The following is a 22589-nucleotide window of genomic DNA, read 5'->3' on the forward strand; positions in this document are numbered from 1 at the left end:
ATAGTGTACTAGCCACATTTGTTATAATTTCACACATTTCTTTCCAACACTCTCACATTGCATTCACCTATTTTTTACCATGGTTTCCTAAAATTAGTTGGCTTTTGAATCTTCCATAGAGATATTTTCCAAGATATCTCTTATTTTTCCTAAAATAGTTGAATATTTTCTTTATTGAACTTGATCCCCATGAAAACCCATATTTGATAGTTATGTCCCCCATTTATCAATGCACCTATTTGGCAAAGATGTTGGCTTAATTGCATATGCATTATGAATATGTAGTACGAAAAGCTTGTCAATTATTCTAATCTCAGTATGCAAAGTGCAAAATGAACATTTCTAAGAGAAATTGGAAGAATGGGATCTTGTATATCTTCTTTATTTCTAAACTTAATCAAATGTATATAACTTCTCATTGAGATTCTTCTAGTTGGTAGCAAATTGATCCACTTTTTTGACCCTACACTTTTCTTTATATAGACAACGTATGGAGTGATATTTTGCAACTTTTGCACACACAACCCAAATGCATCACATGAAATAAGCTTTGTTAGTAGTTGAAATCTAAAATAGTTTATAAAAGGCTTAAAGGCCATGGTAAAACCAAGTGAAGTAGTAGAGATGGGTAATATTATGGACATTAATTTTGCAAAAGTTATCATTATCTCTTTGGATTATGGGCATTTGGTTTTCCTTGATCCCTTATAGTTTCAACTACTAGATTTGCTATGAATCAACAAATTCTAGAAGTTCTTGGAGAGTATGTTCCAATACAATATGTTTAACAATATTTGGGTGGATGTCAAGAAAGTAAAGATTGCAATGATTAATATGTATAAACTCATTGTAGAAGAATGAGGACGATAAGGCATTTGCAATATGGTTGGCATATGGAAAATTTGTGTCACGCAATAAGTTTTAGATTTCTTATTTGTGAATGATTTTTATCAAAATATATATGATCGCTTGATGTGATGTGTCTACCATCTCAAAGAGCCAAACCTCTAATAAAGTTTTGTCAATGAGCTTATTAACATTTCTGCTAGGAAAAGTAAGTTGAACACATAAAACAAAGCAAGTAAATCAGAGCTCTCCTAAGAATTTGATATGAAGGGATTTTGAATGTCTTTTAGATTTTTTTCTTTAAAAACTTTAATATTTTCTCTAGTTAGACTTGAATATACTTAGCAATCCAAACATATTTGAGGATATAATGAAGTGTAATGAAGCGTTTTTCTATTTGAGTAATTTTGATTGCGGATTTAAATTATTGAAATAAAGTATCTATGGTTAGAGTTTTAATTTGAAACTTTAAGGTTAAAATTTTTATAAGAGCCTTTATTTAAAACCATCGATACATAAAAGTTAGATCCCCAAACTCATCTTCACTTCCATTCTCTACTTCTTTATAGTTGTGCTCTCCTTCATTCTCTCTCTCTCTGCCATAGCTACTACTCCCGCCTTCGCCGTATGGATTAGCTCCACATGCTATGCGCCTATAGGAGACCAAAATCACTTGAGGTTTTGCATGACCTTGAATCTAGAGAGCTTACTTTCCATGGTAGATCCTAGCTCTAGCATAGTGGTATCATTTTGTGATGCAGTGAACCTTCTCACTTGCTTTATTCCAAACTTTGCTCTTAGGCAGTTTTCTATAGATTTTTTGTATAGTCTACGTGTTGGATCAAGTCAATGAAATGAAGCCACCCAAATTGGGGTGGTGCCAACATAGACCCATTTTGGATAGTGTTATTATTGTCTTTTTTAAACTTGATATTGAGTCCACAAGGACTTATACCTTAAAAAACCCAAATTGTGCAATATTTTGATGCACAATTATGTGCCCTTCTTTTTAGAGGGATTCACTTTATTGTTAGTTTGCTTCGAAATTCTTAGTTTGGAGATAGGGAGGACTCATAAAGCCTAAACATGTACTATACCTCAACCACAATAAGATTCACCAATCAACGAATTACCGAAGCCAAGAGTTATTGGCAACCCCTTATGATTTGCAATAGAAAGTATTCATTCCTACAAATAAGCAAAGTCATTAAATAAGATAGAATAGCATAAGTGGATCCAATTTTCTAGTAAATAGATGTAATGTCATAACTTGTACTAAAAGCTTTTGATGAAGAAGCAAAATCTATTGCACATGACGAATGGCATTGGGTTAGGTAGCTTGTTAAGCATGTATTCCTTGCTCACTGATGCCAAAGCTTTGTCGAATTAACCCATAAGCTTGTTAAAGAGACCTTTTCCATCAAGTTGACTAACTTGACTAACTTGCTTGATGGAAGGAGACCAACTTGACTATTAGTGATGGAGGGAGACCACAAAGAAGTAGGTAGTAGGAGATGCCACACACACACACACACACACACAGAGTTATATTAACATCTACAACAGCCCAAGTTGGCCCATGAGACCAAAATGTTGCATACAAAATGTCTGGGAGATTTTAAAAGTCCCAGTGAAGCTAACGTTTATGCTATGTTGAACTAAATTGAGTAGGTACAAAATGATATCTAGACTAGATACAATCTAGAGGTACTCCCAGTGCGGTGTGGAACTGCTCCTGGAGTGTTCATCCTAGGATGTCTCGCATGGGTCGGTCTAACATGGAGAGACTAAAGCGGCGGGGCAGGGCCCTGAGAGAGAGAGAGAGAGAGAGAGAGAGAGAGAGAGAGAGAGAGAGAGAGAGAAGGTGATGTGGTAGTGCAAGGGTTGAAACTTCAATGATGGGTGATGGTATCCATGGCACAGGTAGATAGGGAGTTGAGAAGACACTGGTGTTGGATGTAGGTAGCTAAGCTCTTATTCGGAGTCGAGGAGTGGTGTTGGATGTAGGTAGCTAAGCTCTTATTCCTCATCATGAGAGGAACTCAAGTTTCCCAACCTCATCTCTTGAATTGAAAAATAGAAATGAGAAAGAATGTAAAAAGTTAAGCTAGTCATGATGGGAGAACCACAAAGCCCAAAACTCCACAAAGCTAGTCATGGGAGAACCAAAAACCCCAAAAGTTTCTAAATCCCGACAGTCTTGCCGGAAACATGACATGGACTGCTGGGAATATGACATTGGTAACAACGATAGACAACTCGTAACAGCACTACTTATATATATAGTGACAATAGGAATAGAAACTCCATAACGACAGCCCTTCGGACAGAGAATGCGCAGCGCCAAAAGACCGCCAATGCGAGTAAACACAAGAGGATCAGTTGTTTCCAGCAATTAGTCTGCTTCTTCGTGCTGAGAAGCCATGGCCACGGCCGAGGACATTGAGTTGCTTAATGCGAAGCTCCTCTCGGACAAGGCCAAAGTTCGAGAGGTACTAACGGAACTTATCACCATGAAACTTTACTGGAAGATCCTCCCAGGTCTATCAGAGATCCGTTCTCTTGCTAACATTTTGGCTGCGGTGGGCACGAGCAGGAAGAAGCCGTTGTTTTTGTAACGGGGTCAATGACCTGAACAGCAAAGATATCGTCACCCTGAGCTACGGAAATGCAGTCAATATGGACATTAGGCTTTACCCCTGGTCTTTAAAGATTATGTTCCGTTCAATTTGTTGTGATAAACTGACGTTCGACTGCGAGTTTGTTAAAACGACCCAGTTCATCTGAAGTTTTGGCAGATAAATTTGCTAATATAGCCAATTTGCCATATCAGGAAACTGATTAGCTTTAACGGTATCTCCATTGGCAGGAAGGCATCAGGGATTTGAATAGTTATCTCGATGCACTGGGAGGTGTCGGCTTACGCCCTTTACTCGATCGGCAAACTTCACTTTTCTCCCAAGAAGACAGGATGCCTTGTAAGATGGAATTCAGAGCTCACCTTCCGTTTTCGATTTCATTTCTACAGCCTAATCATACGAAGATTTTTGCCTTTAAGATGTGCATTATTTCAACTTTAGCTCTTTTGCAACATACCACTCTTTTATGGTGCAAAGCAACACACAAATGATCTCCTCGCCTCATAGCAGCCCATGATTTGAGCACTAAAAGCATCGATACATACTCTTGGGAGAGTATAGTATAGTATGAACTAAACTCAGGTTCAAGCTTCATGTTCAGTCTACATAGTTCATCAAATGCCAATCGACATACTATATCCATCCTGCTACCGTCTTTTCCAAGTTAGGATTTAGTATCATTGAAACATGCAAACTCTTAAGACTCAAAAGAAGGTTGCATGCGCAGTTGTTTATTATAACATAGGCATAATAAAACGACACAAATATGCTTAAATAATACAGTATGCATGAAAAGTTCATGAGCCCGGAGCTTCTATAAGAAAAGAATTATTAGTATTGCCACCATATCATTATCATGAATGCCATCATCATTATTATCAATAACACAGGGCTTTAACAACCGAGTCTTTTGCAGCTTCAACATGGCCAGCTGTTGTTCGTGCATTATGCCACTGCATTAGTACAGAAATCGTCTCCAGTAAAAAGAGGGGGCCCAAAGCCATCCTAGCAAAAACTTTTCGAAGCCTTATTCAGAAGGCTGAAGACAGAAGCCGCCCTGGTAAGGGTGTTTTATTCGTGATGTTTTAAAGTAACACAATCCATTCTGTTTCCTGATCTGTTGGTTATAGGGTATCTTGTGATATCAAATGATTATCAAACACTGAAAACTGTAAACTCCCTTTAAGAAGCTTTAGCTGATAATAGCACTTCTCTTGATCCGTTGACTCATGGCTTGGCTAACCTACTCATAAGAACATTAAATTTTAGCATTGTATTCAGGAAAGATGTTGTAACTGCATGTCTACAGAAAAGTGAAGTAACTCTTGGATCATTGTTTTTCACTGATGCCACTCACCGTTCAAAATCTCACTGTTGGCATTCTTTTGTATAGCTTGGGTTAGGGCAGTGTTTACAGTCAACTTGCCACAGGGCTTTAAAGTTGTACTCAATCAGACTTGTACATTAAAGAATGGTTTATGCATACTTTCTAGAAAGGACTTGTTTTGTGCTTAAAAAGCATCCAACTTCCAAGGATGCCCAAGTAACTAATCTGGACGATAACCTTTCCACAATATAACTTAACTCCTTTTTACTGTTTTCTTGACATTGCCATCTGAAAATCAATTTTGTTTGATGTGTTCCTTTGACATGCAAAGTTTCCTTTTTCAATCAATGTTTTTGCAGTACAGCACAGTTTACATGTATGGTTATTATGTTCAGGATCTTCTCGATTCCTCTTTCGAGCTGCAAAGTCACTTTTTCGCCATATTTTGGAGGTTATTTTGGAGGTTCCTAGTTTTGTATCTGACTATAGTCATGTTCTTCGCCAGTTGTTGATGGTCTCAGAGTATCGTTCACACATGAGTAAGAAGGTTCATTCAAGTGAGTATGTGATAGTTCTTCAAGGAAGAAATAATGACATACATATTCAATGTGGCCTTCTTTTACTTTGATCTCTGACTACTGTTTGAACTCTGTAAGAAAGCATTTTTAGGTAGTTTACTCGTGTTTGGTATATGCAGGTCTTGTATGCTTCTACATGGACAAAATCAAGGGCCTTGTTCATGACAATCAACTTGAGGCTTCATTTTCTAAGGAAGAAGCATTTCGCGTTGCAACAACATTGGAGTGTTTACTGCAAAATCCGCCTGGGGACTTTTCCGATGAACTTAGGGAAAGCATTGCACATGGCTTAAGTGAATTATTCTTGCACTTGAGGTTGTTACGACTCATCAGCAACCTTTGTTGTGCATGTGGATTAAATTTTGCACCCCTTAAAGGCCTAGGTTTAGGCTTTAGCAAAGCCCCTGATAAGTGTACACGATTTTGCATCCAAAATGATGCAGTCTCCTCCTTTGTCTGTTGCCTTTTTTTTTGGGCCCTTTCTTTTCACTTGACAGTTATTTTGAAGGTGCTCTCAAGGCATGGTACATGGCACTTGGTTCAGATATCATGTCCTTTACCTTTTGAGTGCATTGTTTTGTAGAATTTCTTACAGCTCTGGACATATAACTGAAGAAACCTGTGACCTTTGAGACCTGGCCTTCACTGAATCATCTTTATTAGAAAATTTCTGGAAGCCATTTGCATCATCTGATGCATTACAATGTTCGGGAATTACATTCTCTAGCATAGACAATGTATTTAGCAGTATTGGCTTTCATTTTGTTGGGTCAATAGTATTTACCATGCTATTAATGAATGAATTTGCAAGCTTTCAAAGAGCGAAGTCCTTGGCTGAAAACGTCTGTATGTATGTTTTTCAGTCTATGATTGCCAGATAAAAATATAGGAAAGAGCTTAATAGACATGCTTGAGCTGCTTACTCACATAATGAGTGTGGTTTGAACATGACATGCCAAGACGGTTTCTGCCTTGTTTCATCATGTTTGGTTTGTTTTCTGTAGGGATGAAGGAAGGGTAGCCAAAAAGCTTCTGGCTTCTTTGAATGTGTTTCTTATAACTGATGGTCCCAATCTTGGAAATTTAGTAATTGAGCTTCACTCTGGTATCAAAGATTTCATGACACGAACTTGGCTAACAACACGTGATCGGGAACTTAAGGTACTTGTGAACTTGCACTTTTTATGCTACTGCCGATCACTCATGCATTTATTTTTGAGCTTTGCTTAACTTTGAGCATCTTTATTTTAATAGGATGGACTTATTTTGTATGGGAAATTGCAATTAAAGTTAAAGACGGTTATTATCTGTGTTGAAAGTGGGTTTATTCAACAAATACTGCCATTGTTAGAGAAGGAGCTTGATCAAAGTAGTACATTCTCTTCTGGATATTATCGGTAAGCTGAAAATCTCTGCATGTCAAATGAAGCACCTGAAAAGAAGGTGCAGATAGCATCTTGAAGAATTAGTACTGAGGATGTGCAGGCATTGGATTTTATTGAAAATGTAAATGTTGTTTGATTAGGTTTGATGGAGGGAGAGAAGAAAGAATAGGAAATGTTTCAAGAGGATTGCAAGGGTTTCTTGAACTTGCAGCATCAGTTCTGTTTGAGGTATGATATGACCTAACTGTATTTGGTGCAATATAAAAAGTATGGTCTGATTGCCTTCTAATCAGGTAGAGACTCTGCAGGCAGGCATGAGCCCTGGATTGAAGGGGTTGGTGTCTTTGAAAAAACAGAAAAAGGAAGATGTGTTTGCCATGGTGAATGACCATATCGACAAAGGCAACTGCTTGTGGTAAAAATATTGATTTCGGGTTTCTTCTTTGGACTCTAGTGAATTAGTATTGTTTAATGCTTGTGAGCCAAGGTTGGAGTCAGGGTTTGAGGATCTTTCCAGCTTTGTTGACACTTCATCTGATTTTATTTTGTGAAAATCTGTATAGTAGAGATTTACTCACCAATGTATGGATTGATTTATTCTGAGGAGCTGCATGTGTATGGATAGTCTTAGAATCTTCTTGTTGCTGTTATAGCTTACCAATCCAAGATAGCCTTGCAAAAAAATAACCTGCAATTTATTCTAATGAGAGAGGGGTGCATGCTCGTAGGGCCTGTGCTGCCAAACATCACCTTGAGAGGATAATGCTTGATGGAACAGGGAGTCTTACGCGGACCTGCTATCTAGGCACTTCCAAGCTGTAGCTTGTAAGATGGTTTGAACATCAGTTAAATGGACAGTATCCCTGACCTCGTGCTCCTAGTGTGGCTAATAACTGTACCTAGCTGATGATAAATGGCCCTTTTGCGGTATAAGTGTTAGCAGATATGTCAAGTTTTGTCTTTCTTTGTGTCCATCTCCTGGTTGTGAGCATATTTGCATTTCTGGCATTCTCTGTCAGTCAGTCTTTTGTGTGTGACTGCAGTTCCATCCTAGATGAGATCAGGGTTCTCAGATCTGTCCTCTGCTCTTCCAGATCTGTGGATGGCCTTCCTGAGCCTGTTCACTGTTCGTGCAGCATGCCACATGCTGCTACAGCGGCAGTTGTGGAAGTTGCGGAAGCTTGATCTGTACCTTGCTTAGTTGGGTTTCTAGGAGTGGTGTTTGTGGATTTGGGAGGGCCAAAGCCTTGGGTGAGCTGGACTGGGACCATGAGAGTGTTTCCATCTCTAGGCAAACTGCATTCATGCGGTTTCCAAAGAAAACCAACTTTTAAACAGTTCTCTATCAGTGTTGCAGTTCTCATCCCAGATTGTCCTAGCAAGCAAAAGGTCAGTCTACACCTTGCATGACCACAAAATTGATCGAGAATTGCATGTTCTCCAATCTAAACTGACTAGTTGTTAAGGACTCCAACTGATTTTTACCTTTGAACAATCAGCCATTGTCAAATGAAAGTGTACATTTTCAAATAGTGGGCTTGCTGCTTTAGTTTCATAGATGGTAGTGAGTTTCTTTGGCTACATGACATGGATTGGCAGACATATTTTGATGTAGGATGATATGGATTGGACTCCCACCTGAGTAGACACTGGGTAGAGCAGCACATCATGGATCCCTTCAGAGGCACTTTGTGGAGGTGTGTATGAGATGGTTGGTGGCAGAGGAGGGTGTCATACTTTTTTGGAGCTGGTTGGCCATGGGGGTTTGGTAGAAGGTAGCTTGTTGGTTCAAATGCAGAAGGATGGGGTTTGCAAGCATTGCTTGCAAGAACAGTTATGAGACCCCAAAGCAATGTTTGTGGTCATGCAAGGTAGCGCAGCTGGTGTGGAGAGGAGCTTGCAGGATCCTCTATAGCGTACAAGCCAACATTGGGTGTATTACCTGGGGAGCTTTCTGTCGGCAATCAGTAAATCAGACGCCCCTTATTCTATGAGGCCAGGATGCATTATACAGTCATCATTTAGCATGGTTTGCATGTGGTAATGGGCTTGGAGGTTGTGCCCAACTGATAGGTATTCACCCCATAGTGTCATGATGAGAGATATGGGAGCTTATTGGTAGCCTCACAAGGTGGCACATTCGAAAGGCCTGTTGCCAGCTCATATTCACTAGAGAGAGCCTGTTTGTAGAGGTTTGGTCATTCATTATCTGTTCCCTTGGAGCCCCCTGGGAGTCAGCTCGTTTTTTGCACTATGGAATGACAACTTCTGGTGGTGAACCCTTGCTTCTTTCCCTTATTTTCCAGAGCACCCTCAGAGGCCTTGCATATGCTTGATTTGGTTTGTCACCAGCTAGAACTGTAGAGCACTTGTACTTTGCTGTGATTACTTTTGAGTAATATAATTAGCCACACTTAACTTTGCAAAAAAACCATAAGGCCATCCAGCATCAGCTGCATTGAAGTTTGAAATCTTTTTCCCACATCATGGGCCTTTTTGAAGTTCAGAAATCTTTTGTAAGCACTTTTATCCATAGCTTTGTTGCAGGGTTCATTAGAAGCAGATGTCTACCCAGGAGATGTTGAAAAAGCATCCCAATTGTGAGATTGTAAAGGCCTCCATTCAATGCTATAACTTTTCTAGGCTGCTGTCATCCAGCTTGTCCTACATCTTCTTGATCTTTCATGCTTTCTTTCCTTTGTCTTTTGCCTTGCATTATTGCTTGGCAGAATCGGTGATCAAGTAGCCAATTTTGACAGCTAGTCGAGGTTTCGGGCGGTGTAGAAAATACATTCATGATATTTTGATTCCATTCATGTGGGAACTCAGACTGTGTCCAGGAGCTATCATTCTGCTAGACTCTTAAGATAAACCAGTTTGTCATTGTCAATCAGCATGCAAGCTTCAAAAAGTATCTTTTGGAGGAGCAGCCCTTATCAAGAAAGGGCTCTTCTTGTGGCTCTAGCCTACTGTTTTTGAAGCTTGCACAATGATGATTTTGTTGGGTAAGGTTACTTGTCTGGTACAAAATGTCTTGCTTGAGTTGATTCTACTGTGTTATATGGCTAATCTCTCCAAGCCTTTGAATTTTAGTCCAGTTTTGTCCTTTCTTCCATACTGCAGTTGACATACGTGACTACAGACAGACCTGTGTGATGGCAGATGCAAACATAAAGAGCTCTTGAGCAGTTGCTAAGATCAGATGAATAACTATTCTCATCATTTGCGTGAAAGCTTGGTGTATTATCTGAATATTTTTAATTCATGAAGCTCTGCACTGAACTTCAATGCAGTAGATGTGAGTCTGCTGAGGACTTTTATCTCAAGTTTTCTGATTTCTGTATTTTGGCACTTGGATATGGACTTGGTGACAACTGTTAATTCACGTTTGTCAAAGCAATAACTTACAGTTCTGTTTCAAGTTCATTTTTGTTTCTGCATTCAAACTATACCAGCAAAGTCTTGAGATTGTTTTTGGAGGTGGTTTAACGTGGTCTTTCTAAGGATTCGGTCTGTTGAGAGGGAATTTTCAAAGATCAATTCTCAGTTTTTTTTTTCTCCTTATAAGTTTACAGGTGACTTCTGAAATGGATGTAGGTATGGAGTCTTCTGTTTTTTGATTCGTCATCATCACCGGCATATTTCCAAACTCATCCTGTATAGGTGGTTGAACACTGTAAAGCACACTTTAGAAAGGTGAGCTTGGTGATAGTGTTTGTCATGCTTCACATTAGTTGATACAATTTAGAAGTTTGAAAACATATGTTTGTTTCAGAAACTTGGGTGAGGCCGCTAAGACACACAACTTTGAAGCTTTAGTATGGATCTTGAGGTAAGGCTTTACATGAGAAAGCAATTCAGAGAACAGTGCTAATCTGCTGTTTAAAATTTTATACATGATGAATGCTTTCCATCTGAACATTGGTGATGTATTTTTAACGTAATACATTGCTGTTGGTAAATTTCAATAAACATTGTTGAAGTTAATCACATAGCACATATGCAATACATTACTGTAGGTAAAGCTCAATAAAAATTGATGGAGTTATTGCACAGCACAATCCTTTATACAGTATAGGTGACAAAAGAACAATTCATCTAAATGTTGACTAACGTTATGCCATAGCTTAACTCCTCATTCATTACTGTGAGGAAATATCACATGGCATAACTGCCTATGAAAGCATCGTTATGTGAGGTCAAATTATAATTCATCTTCTTTGTCAAAAGAGATATATCCTTGTATTGGTTACTAGGTATAGCAGTGACAAAAAGGATCTCTCATCTTAGACTGTTTGGCAGATGCCTTCAGGAATTGAGTGCAGTCTGGCCTTCAGTTACATGTAGAAACAATGGGGAAACTTTTCCTATTCTGAGAGGTCAGGTAAGGTACATATTCTATCTAAGTCCATATTCTAAATGATCATCCCAATTGTGATTTTTGTCTCTTTCAGCATATTTGCTTTGACCAGTTTCAATGCAGTGTTAATTTAGCCAAGTTACGTGTGTATTTATGTATGAATAACAAGCTGGTCTTGAAATCTGAGTTTAGCTAGGATCCACTTAGACCAATACATGGTTGTATGATTTGTAAAGCCACAATTACATGCCAAATCTTTGGCCAAAACAAGATAAAGAGACAAGGAAGATCTTCTATTGTCATGCACCTTGGTTTCTAACAAAAGAAGAGCTTATTCTGGTGTACATGAGGATTGTGTCCATCCATATCCCTACTGACAGTTTCTGCTTGTTATGTGAGGAAGGTGATCCACCTTGGTATCAATGTTGAAGTAGTGGTTATCAGACCAAAGGATTACTTGTCCCAGTTCTGCCAGGTGACTTCATCTTTCTTATTTCTTACATTAGTTGCTTTTTTTCCTTGTCTGACTTAGCGAGTGCTGGCTTAAGGATGGCCTTAGTTATTTCCTCACTTTTTTTTCTCTCATATTGGTCTCATTGACTTAGAGTGGCCTTCCCCACAGGCTTACTCTTCTTTGTGTTGGCTGCCCTGCCCTCTTCTTGGGCTTTGACTTGCAAAGGAGTGACAAGTTACAACATCTTTAACCCTATTACCTTTCACATCTACTTGCCCATGTAATCCTTGGAAAGGTAGTCTATGCCATAGCCTAAACACTTAGCCCAATTCATATCATTGGAAGGTGGGGTTGCCACTTGTGGCTGTGGCTTGCCTTGCCAAAGTTCCCTTCCTCTTATCAATCAGCTACTCTTAGTAGCTTCACAATCTTGAACCCCTACCTGTCTTATCTTCCATCATAGTGTCTTGCTTATTGAATCTGTAAGGTTTTTCAGTTGCTGGGCCATCGACAAATTTCGAATGCCTTAATTGTCTATTCCTAGTAGCTTAGTGAAGGCAAAAGAATTATTTGATCATAGATAACTACATATGTAAAAAATAAAATGTAAGCGATCAACATATATTTGGGTGTCCAATTGACAAACAATTGCTCACATGCTTGCAAGACCATCTGAAAAAGGTTTCACGAAGAAAATTTTAATGGTGTTCTAGGGTGTTGATATGCAAATCGAAGCAATAGCCCTAGGCTCCACCTTGGGAGGCATGCCCATTTTTTGGGGGCAAGCATGTCCACTATAGGAGGGCACCTTGGGAAGTGTGTGCACATATGGGAATCAACATACTAGGGGATTCCCTCCCCTTTAATGCAGTTGCACATTGTTTCCGTGGGCTCTTGCCGCAAGTTATAGAAGAGCCAGCTGATGGGGCTGTGCTCAAGGGTCTTGCCATGAGAATGCTTGTATGAAGACTTTCTGCAATGTGAGATGTGTGCTTGTTTGAATTCCATCACGGTTTGATATTGAATGGCTCTTCCTATCAAACTTGGACAATGTTGGAAGGTTTGGTGGAGCTTGGATCTTTTGGTGTTAGAAGTATGCGTGCTTGCAAATTCCCTTGCCATGCTTTGGAAATCGGCCCACAACCTTGGTAATCTTAGCCCATGTTGTTGGTGGTGATACTATATCAAAATTGCTTGGGTACCTCCTTGCAAGGAAACATTGGATATGGTACACTTTGTGGGAAGCATGGGTCGACTACCTTGATTGTAGGCTTGCCTTTTCCTTGGGGCAGATTTGCAAATGTGACTCGGATGTTGATGCTTGGTTGGTGGTACTAAGGGAAGATTTAGGCTTCTTTGGATGGTGGATATGCTATAGACACTTCTGAAACCTGTAGTTTTCTAGAGTATGCATCAGCCACATCATTCATATGCTTCTCAGACAATTGTGTTACTGAGTTTGATGATTTGTTTGCACGGCAAAATCAGTCCCAAGTAGGTAATCTTTCCAAGCGGAAAGAGCATGAATTATAGCAAGCAACTCTTTCTCATAAACCTGCAAATTTGTCTCTATGTCCTGTAAAATTCTACTTTCATGTGCTACAATATGGCCTCCCGCCATTAAAACTGCATCAATGCTGTTTCCACAAACCACATGCATTACATTGGAGAATGAAAGCTTTTTGGGAGATTTGGCAAGATCAACACTGGATCCAACATCATCTTTTCTTTCAGCTTATTGAATGCTGCAATTTCCTTGCTAGCCCATGGAACTCCCTTTTTTTGCGATGCGTGAAGGGGTGAAGGAATTTACACAAAGTAGCATATTAATCTTTTGTGGTATGAACACAACCCCAAAAAGCTACATACATCATGCAAGGTTCTCAAACGAGGCTAGCTGCATATTGCCTCCTTTTTGCTCTTTTGAGACAATATGCCCTAAGAAGTCAATCTTTGACATAAAAATTTACTCTTTTTTTCATTAACAACCAGCTTGTAGTTTTTAAGTTACTCGAACAAAGTATTAAATGCATTTGATGCTTTATCTCATTTTCCTTTATGGCCTCAAACATGCTCTATGTGCTTGGAATGAGAAGATAGACTCGTTCCTCCAAGGCAAGTTAGGGTATCGGTGTTTCTCTTCTTACTTTAGTTGTATGTCCACAACTTAGTTGGAGGGCATGCGCTGTCTGTGCTTTATGTGGATGATCTCATCTTGATAGGGGAGATAATGCATCAACAATTTATACATGAAATCCACATGGTTCATTGTTCCTTTAGATGGCAGATACAATTGTTTCATCTAAGTTCCTTCAGAGTTTGATGCTCCCATCCTTTCCATCTGTAAATCTTGCAACTTCTGTTTCATTTTTGCCACAAATTCCTCTGCTACATTCTTTGCTTATAGAGCCCTTTGCAACTCATTCTTCAATATATAGTTTTTTTTTGAAGGTAGGTTTAGGCAAATCAAGTGGCCAGTGCACCAATTTTATTATAGTATTGCAGCTTTAGCAATTTGAAGTCAATGCTGTAAGCACAATTGGTTTCTTTAATATGACTCATTTGAGTTTGAGATCTTATGTCAATGACATAAGCATTGTAGTTTTTGGTGCAATTCATGAAGGTGTGACTCTTGGTTAGAGAAGGCCTTGGTCTCTTCTCCATTATCCAGACTGCTAACATCAAGGCGAGAATTGACCATACCCAAAAGGTCAAACAGCCAAAGGAGGCACTCTATGAGATGTTCGAGATGACGGATATGGGTCTTCTTGTTAGTAGATATGTCAGTTCATGGTTGAGTTTGAGCATGTCAGTGGGCTAGAGCACCAGGATATTATCTTGATTATTTAGGCATTTTTCTTGGCATTTTATGATGGTCATTTTAGCATTTATTGCTGGCCAACTTGACATGATTTATGGCATTATTTTTGCCTATTTATTTAGGCTTCTCCTCCACATTCATTGATCATTCATCACCTAACTGGTTCTGGTGGAGGGAGAGGAGCAGGTGGTAGTGCCTTCTCAGCCGGTGACTCACATTGGTTTTGTACTGTCTCATATCTTGGTATATGGATTCCATTTCTCGAGTATCTCTTCGCTTCTAAGTTCCTTGTGCAATGTTCTTTTCTTTTGCATTGTTTCTCTCTCTTTTCTTTGTCTCTTGTGTGTACAAAAGTCTATTACAGTAGTTTTTCACATGCTTCCATCACTGCATCCACTTTTGACATGGCATCAGATTGTAGGATCATTGTTCCTGCTGCTGTTTCACACTGTTTCAGGTCTAAGTTTTGACTTTTCGTTTGCTGATTGGACTTGTTTTGACTGCTGCGACTGATTTACAACTTGAGCAACCATCTTCTGATCATTTTCGGCCTATTTCCTCAGTATTTTGTAGGCTGTTCCATTTTCGTTTTCATCTTTTTGGGCCGGTTTCAAGGCTGGGGACGTTATTGACCCTTTCCATCTCTCTGTGTTTTACTGATCAACACCTGTGTTTTGGCTGTTTGCTCCTATGCAGGGCTGGGTGACAGTATTTTCAGGCTGATCCTGGTTATTTTTGGTCCGTCTTCTCATTTTAAGATACATTACTCACCTTTAGAGAGGAGTCATGTGCATCCGGTTGTTATGTTCTTATCACTGCACTCTATTGTTGATCTTTTCTCTATGTGCTTTCTTTCCTACTTGGAACTAGTGCAATCCTTGTGAGTGTAATTTTGGCATACTTTTCTCTTTGAAGATTCCTTACCTTTCTTCATCTTCCTTGTATCTCCCTCATGATGGCTCCTTCGACATCTCCTCCTGATGGCCAACATGCAACTATTCCTTACTCATCTACAAGTGTTATGCTAGAGCCTTTCTATATTCAGCTTTAGGTTTTTGTTAGGATGCTATCTCTTGGTACTTTAGATGTTCCAGTTTTAGAGAGGGGCGCCATACGACAAAAGAAGTCTTAATGCTATTATTGTGGCAAGAAGGGACACCTCCGGAAGGACTACAAGACATTAGTAGCGTTATGATAGGAGCAAGCGCGGACGATGACAACGGGTGACGAGTCTCTCGGCGAGTCTTCCTCTTCTCTAGGTCCAAGTTTAGGATCCATCTATGTGGCCCCGATTATGGTAGGGGTCTCCCTTCCTGGCTGCTAATACAACTTATGGGATCATCCCTCACAACTCTCCAATGCCAGAGAGGGAGTGTGAGAGGGTGGTGAGATGGGGTAGGTAAACCTCCTCTATGTAGGTATACAGGTGCACAGGTTCTCGAGAGGGGTTTCCCTGATGTATTGACCGAAGTTTGGCAAGTTCAAATCCTAGAGCTGGGATTGACATCTTGGTTCATGATGAGCTGTTTATTTGATAGAGAGTAGTCTTGGCTCCTAGTTTGAGCTCACATGAGGGGACACTTCGGCGGTTTCGGGGAATCCATGGTCACATATGTTCAGAGTTATTTTTGACATGATGGTCTTGTATGTGTAAATGCCCCGAACAACGTAGTATGCTTAACAATTATGATATTCGCTTGTTTTCGAGATTTAATATAAAAGAGAATGAACACTTAAAGTTGAAAATGAAAATTACTCACAAAATTACAGCCATGAAAATGTAAAAGTAATGGAGACAAGATTGAGGGTTGAAGATGGGCAACCCCCCCCGAAGGAATGTATTTCTGCTCAACCCAAGTCCCTTAGGGAAGAGCTCAGCTTAGTTACAATAACCTGAGAGTGAGGAGAAGTAATTCTCACTCTCACAAGATCATGCAAAGATGTACAAACACACATGCATTATCTATTATGCAATGATAAGAACTGATTTCTTTATAGTATGAGAGAAGAAAGAGGGAAAATCAGCCTTTCTCCATCGTTGATCAGCAGTACATGGATAGGGCTTGCTTCTTGTTGCTAAAATGGAAGAAAGAGCTCGAGAAGGTGGTGCTATAATGAATTTACAGGCTTGCTGTCCTGTAAAACAGCAGTGATAGAAGAGGGAATATGGAGGAATTTGATAATGGAGAAGTGGGGGATGATGATGGGGATGGATGGAGCCAGTTTTTGGCTATTTGTGGGTGCTGTACGTGAGTTTACAGCAAAGAAAAATGATGCTGAATGAAGAAAAACGAGCTCTTATTTATAGGAGAGGGAAGAGCTAGTACAAAAGGGGAAAGTGGAGTAGCACAAGACAAGTGTCCAGCCACATGTCATGAGAAGTGACAAGTGGTGGGACACTTGGAAACTTGTGTGACAAGTGTCTTGACACTTGTCTCTTCTCTATGGCCTTCCTTTTTGGGCTGAATACTGTCAAGAATAGAAACAACCAAATTTAGTAAGCACAGTCAGAGTACAGAATTTACTATTTTTAGAATGACATCCCTATTTTTTTAGGACTAGCATTTTTAGGCTAATTCGAGGCTCCTAAAATTTAGGGACCTCCTAAAATTTAGGAACCCCCCAATATGGGTGTCATATGAAAGCTTTTTCCAAGTACATCGCAAAAACGGTATCAGAATCTTCATGTGACTTTCCTATGCAAAGAAATGTGCAGTTCAAGCTTTCAGCCCACACATGCACATTGTACAAGCATTTCATGATCATGCCATCTTGTTGATTGTAACTGTTTGTTCTGGTGGATCTAGCCCACACTTCAAGGTATCAATCCTTTCTGTGTGCGAGTCTAACCCTGATATGCGTGAGTTCTGGTCACAGGCGCCCAATCGGGCCATATAGGTGGAAGTGTGAACTATCTTTTCTCTAACCCACCGCGTGGGTCCATCATAACCTGTGACCACTCATCAGTGGCCAACTTCAATGCACTTTTCTTTATATCTAATTAGTGCAAAGGAAACAAATTTTTAATAAATCATTATATAGACAAATTAGTGAAAAAGGATACAAATTCTGTTTCTATAGAGTTGTGACAGTATGCTACTGCGAGACATTGTTGGACAGATATTGAGAGTTGCTATTCTTCTCTACTTTCAGGTGTTGTTACAATTGACATCGACATTAGGTTTTCTCCGAGGCACCTTGGTGGTGGCTTGTGCATCCACTACTTGGATATCCATGGTTCTACTTTGGTGGTCCTTGTTGTATGTACCATGATGGGACCTTATCATTGTATATTGTATTGTATCAGATCACCCATGATCCGAGAGAGGGTGTTAGCAAATATGTCAGTTCATGGTTGAGTCTGTGCATGTTAGTGGGTTGGGGCACCATGATATTATCCTGATTATTTAGGCATTTTTCTTGGCATTTTATGATGGTCATTTTAGCATTTATTGCTGGGTGACCAACATTAAATGCTGACTGACCTGACATGATTTATGGCATTATTTTTGCCTATTTATTCAGGCTTCTCCTCCACATTCATTGATCATTTATCACCTAACTGGTTCTAGTGGAGGGAAAGGAGGAGGTGCTAGTGCCTTCATAGCCGATGACTCACATTGGTTCTGTCCTGTCTCATATCTTGGTATATGGATTCCATTTCCCAAGTATCTCTTTGCTTCTGAGTTCCTTGTGCAGTGTTTCTCTCTCTCTTTTCTATGTCTCTTGTGTACAAAAGTCTATTACAATAGTTTTCCACACGCTTCCATCATTGCATCCACGTCTGACACTTCTCCACTTCTTTCGAGGTCATGAGATTTGGCAGACTTCCAGGGGGGTGTTCATCTCCCAAGAGTGGTATGTGGAGGAGCTTTTGATATTTTTGAGATGAAGGGATGTAGGGCTCTCTTCACTCCCATGGATCCGAACTAGAAGGTTACGATCCATGCAGATTCATTGGCGGTGGATGCTACCCATTACAAGTAGTTGATAAGGTTGTTGATATGGCTTCTTAATACTCATTGATTTGTGTTGTCATGTAGGTTTGCTTGCAAGGTTCATGAGTGAACCCAAGCTAGTTCATTGGTAGGTTGCTATCAGGATTCTATGGTTCGTGAGGGGGACCCTTGACCTAGGTATTTATTATAATCCTGTAGGTACACGAGATTTAGCCTTGTTCACTAGGGCTGGATAGATTCAAATTTGGCTGGAGATGTTGACCACAGGAGGTCAACAAAAGGATATTGCTTCACTTTGGGTGCAAGTACTAATCTCTTGGAGTAGCAAGAAGCAGCCCATTGTTGCCCTATCATCTATAGAGGTGGAGTATCGCGAGCAGCGTTTTCTACCAATGTGAGACAGTTTGGCTTTGGTGATTGTTAGGAGAGCTTGCTTGTCCTTAGATAGGTTCTACTACACTGCATTGCAACAATGAGAGTTGCATTGCTTAGGCATGGAGTCTATTGTTGTATAGTTAGTACTCTCAGGCACACTTATGCATTTTCTATTTTCAGGTCGGGCAATTCTATGCAGTGTAAGGTCATTTCCAGCATTTCCTAGTAGTCAGGCAGGCTAGACACATGACAGCCACATTTATTGCGCAGCATTTTATGCATTATTTTATTCAGCAATTGCTTTTGTGCAGTAGTCGGCCAATTTTCAACTGGCCGACTTGATTATTTTTTGTGTATTTTTCTTGCCTAGTTATAGCCAGCCTGCCCTGGTCATCATTTACTTGGTTTTTCAGGTGGTGAGAGATCGGCTTGTGGAGATACATTTGACAGTCCATGTCTACATCAGTCTTCTTCATTTCAGCATTCATCTATTGCAGATTTCTGTGTTCTACTGTCTCTTTTCTCTCTCCCTCTTCTCTCGTGTTCATTTTCTTTTAGTCGGGTCATATGCATCCTCATTCGCTGCACTCTCGACACCTTCCACCTAGGGCCACATATGGTGTGGCATTATAGCCCAGTAGATTGGTTGTTTACCAAACTGTTGTATAATTGATGTACTTAGTGATTGCTTATAGGGCCTTTTTTGTACTTTGTATTTACTCGAAGGATTCTTTTTGAGGTGTTATTAGTAAATTTTTTTTTTCTTGGAAAACATATTATGCTTTACTTTGTATAAGAACAGTGCTGGAGAAGCTCTTTACTCTGATTTGCAAGAACAGTGCTTGAGAAGCTCTTTGGTCTTATTTGCAGTTTGATGACAATTGGGAATCCATTTGGGGTCTGATATTGCAGTGGCTACCTTTATTTAGCAGCATAGCAATCATAGTAAGTCCTTTGTACTCGTTCATTATATTTGGTTATAATCCCTTTCGACTGACAACAGGACTCTTTTTACTCATTCTACATATTTCTTATAATTCCTTTTAGCCGGTGACAGAATTATTCTGAAGCACTTTGTCTTCATTAGAAATGTTGATTTGAACATTTTATGATAGTTGAAGTTCCTGTGTTTAAACTGATTCATGTGGTGATTTTTAACAGTGCCTAGTTATTGTTTTATGATTGGGTTGACCGATTGCGTAATCATTGAGTGTCCTCTTATGGATGACCATCAGTCTATACTCAGTTCTATGAAAGTGATCATATCAGAATCTAAGGCTTTTCTAGTCTATATGTAGTGCATGTAAGGAAAAGCATAAAAGGATGCTTTGTTAACCTGGAATTCATATGAAGAAATAACAAAATTGCTTTTGACAAATTGCCTGTCCTAATATTAGTACATTTTCTGCAGTAATTGTAAAGTGTATGTTAGTTACAATGCATGCTAGATGGTAAATTAGTGCCTCTGCATGGATTAGAATGAGATTTATCCAATGCTGTAAAGATGATTAGAAAACATGGGGACTTTGTGTGTGTGTGTGTGTGTGAGAGAGAGAGAGAGAGAGAGAGAGAGAGAGAGAGAGAGAGAGAGGTCCCATGGAGGCCTATGGCTAAGTTTCAGGAGGTACTTAGGCAGGCCACAGGCATGCCCAATTTGGGTGGAGGTGGTTGATTTTCTTGCACATCTTTGGCGACTTCTTCCTTTGGTTTTGAGAACCCTTGATTAGGTGTTGGTGGAGCCCTGGTTGGCTTCCCGCAATAGGAATAGGACTTGTATCCTTTGGGACACAGGGAAACCTCGCCCAACCAAAATTCGTTTTTAGGTTCATGGGTTGCAAAGGTTGGTTTTTGAGCTTAAATGGGGCACATTTGCTGGACACTGCTTTAGATGTGGCCAATTGGGCCACTTTATTTCAGAATGTGATAGAAGCCCTCAGGTATTGCAACGTTCTTTGGATCCTGACATGGATATGCAAGAGCATCGTCCCTAGCAAGTGGCTTAGCAACAAGAATTTAATCCTATGATTTGTCTTGCATGGACATGATGATGGAAATAAGGATGTCTCCCAAGTTGGTATTAAGCGTGCATCGCTTTTGGTTGGTCGGAATTTTCCTCCTCAAGATGATTCTTGGGTCACTGTGGTTAGACGTAATACTAGACCGGAATCTCGTTCGACTCCTGCTCACCCATCTCCACACCCTATTACTCAAACTTTTCAATGTAGAGGCAAGGGGTTTATATGAAACCTCAATCTTCACGTGTTTCTATAGTTGATGTGGATGATAAAAGGGCTTTTGATTTTGCTTTGTGCTTTGATGCACATGGGAGGCTTGTGCCTCCTTGAGATGTTTTCCGTTCTTAGCAACAACAGTTTCCTTCTTGTGCTTCGATTGCTAGTTTGCAAAGGGTGGATCTTGTAGATGTGATCCGTAGTGAGATGGAGAGATTTCAGACAGCTAAAGCTACTGATGTTAAAGGGAAAGGGAAAGTGGTGATTCAATAGTTTTCTCTTCTGTGGTTTATCATGAGATTTGCATTATGGAACGTTGAAGGCATTTCTTCGAGCAGTAAGCAATATTGGTTGTGGAAAGTTAGCAGTAAGCAATATTGGTTGTGGAAAGTTGTGTTAGCTAGAAATTGGGATTTTTTTGTGCTATGGAGTGTTGAGCTAAAATATGCATTACTTGCTGATTAGTCTCTTAAACAGCCCCAAAACACACAAAATGCTCTTTTAGAGTAAACCCTAAAAGGGGGAGTGGTTTGAGAGAGTTCAGTGGAAACCCTAAAACGGGGAGCAGTACGAGAAAGTTTAGTGGAAACCCTAATTTTTGGGGTGCCCTTCCATATCTATAAATAGACAGGCTGCCCCCATTCAGCAATCATCCTTGTTTTGCAGGTTACACCAGCCCACACACCCTCTGTTGCTGTTGGCGCCCAGTTTCCAGCCTGCAGCAGCCCGCCTCCATCTGCTGTCCAGCCATCATCGATTGCAGCCACATCATCTTCAGCCTGTCCATTGCTGTAGGCGACAGCTCTCAACTGCTGGCGATTGCTCCAAACTGTCCCAGACTGCTGTTCAGCCTTCTGTCCATCATCTCCAGGGTCAGCCAGCCTGTGTTTTCAGCATTGCAAGCCTTGACACTCTTAGACACTGTTTCAGCCTGCTGTTTACAGCAGACTGTGCACAGTTTCCAGCCCCCGATCGGTGGTACACTGTTGCGTTTACCAGTTTCCAGCCTCCAGACTGCTGCGTTTTGGTGACCAGCTTGCTGCCATTCACTATTCAGCACTCCTACTCTCCGACTGGTGGTCACAGACTTGGGATCCGTCTTCGGTGGATGTCACACTCTGACATTGCTTTGCCCTTGAGCACACTGTACACTCTTACATTCATTTACAGCATTCATTCACTTCAGAGTTGTGTTCTCTCTCTCCCTTCTTCTGTTTGTGTTTGAGTTTTTGTATTTGAGTTTTGAGTTTTGCGTTTAGGATTTGAGTTTTTCCCTCTGTGTCTATGTCTGTGTCTTTGTGTTTCTGTCATGGTTGTACACTTTGTGTGTCCTCAGTGCAAACCCTAGCAGTCTTCTTAACATGGAGCACAAACAACATGCTTTGGCAGGATCTTCTTATGTATATAAGGATCATATAGTTTTTTTAGTAGTTAGGTTCCACATAAATCTAGAGTTGTGTTGGTCGTTAGATCTTCTTAGGACCCTCGTGGCAGGTTTCTAATACTGGAAATCCTATATGAGGGAGAGGCTTTGTGGCTGGTGGGCCTGTATGCTTCTTCTACTACTTGGAAACGCTGTTAGCTTTGGGATGACTTGCATTGCCTTGCCATGCC

General features: G+C 40.1%; 1 protein-coding gene across 6 annotated transcripts in view; it reads left to right on the forward strand.

Annotated features, from left to right (window-relative positions):
* Window positions 1–3095: 3095 nt before the first annotated feature.
* The window catches only part of ATM (Serine/Threonine-kinase ATM-like protein), a 207918-nt gene continuing 188424 nt past the window's right edge, over window positions 3096–22589 (forward strand). For 4 of the 6 annotated variants that reach the window (XR_015691873.1, XR_015691872.1, XR_015691874.1 and 1 more), the window contains exons 1-13: window positions 3107–3338; window positions 3716–3824; window positions 4402–4545; window positions 5208–5369; window positions 5510–5705; window positions 6395–6551; window positions 6645–6787; window positions 6916–7003; window positions 7084–7190; window positions 10373–10471; window positions 10551–10607; window positions 11078–11159; window positions 19615–19689. Coding sequence is in view for 3 of the 6 variants with exons in the window: in XM_087684861.1 (XP_087540987.1) it covers window positions 3270–3338; window positions 3716–3824; window positions 4402–4545; window positions 5208–5369; window positions 5510–5705; window positions 6395–6551; window positions 6645–6787; window positions 6916–7003; window positions 7084–7190; window positions 10373–10471; window positions 10551–10607; window positions 11078–11159; window positions 19615–19689 (1488 nt within the window). In the remaining 3 variants the exon portion in view is untranslated. Of the gene's footprint in view, window positions 3339–3715; window positions 3825–4401; window positions 4546–5207; window positions 5370–5509; window positions 5706–6394; window positions 6552–6644; window positions 6788–6915; window positions 7004–7083; window positions 7191–10372; window positions 10472–10550; window positions 10608–11077; window positions 11160–19614; window positions 19690–22589 lie in introns of all 6 variants that reach the window. The other 2 variants (XM_087684863.1, XM_087684862.1) reach the window with 2 other exon arrangements.

The sequence above is a fragment of the Lygodium microphyllum genome, chromosome 9 (genome assembly GCF_053477565.2).
Source record: "Lygodium microphyllum isolate KBCC chromosome 9, Lygodium_microphyllum_v1.1.10, whole genome shotgun sequence".
Taxonomy (NCBI): Eukaryota; Viridiplantae; Streptophyta; class Polypodiopsida; order Schizaeales; family Lygodiaceae; genus Lygodium; species Lygodium microphyllum.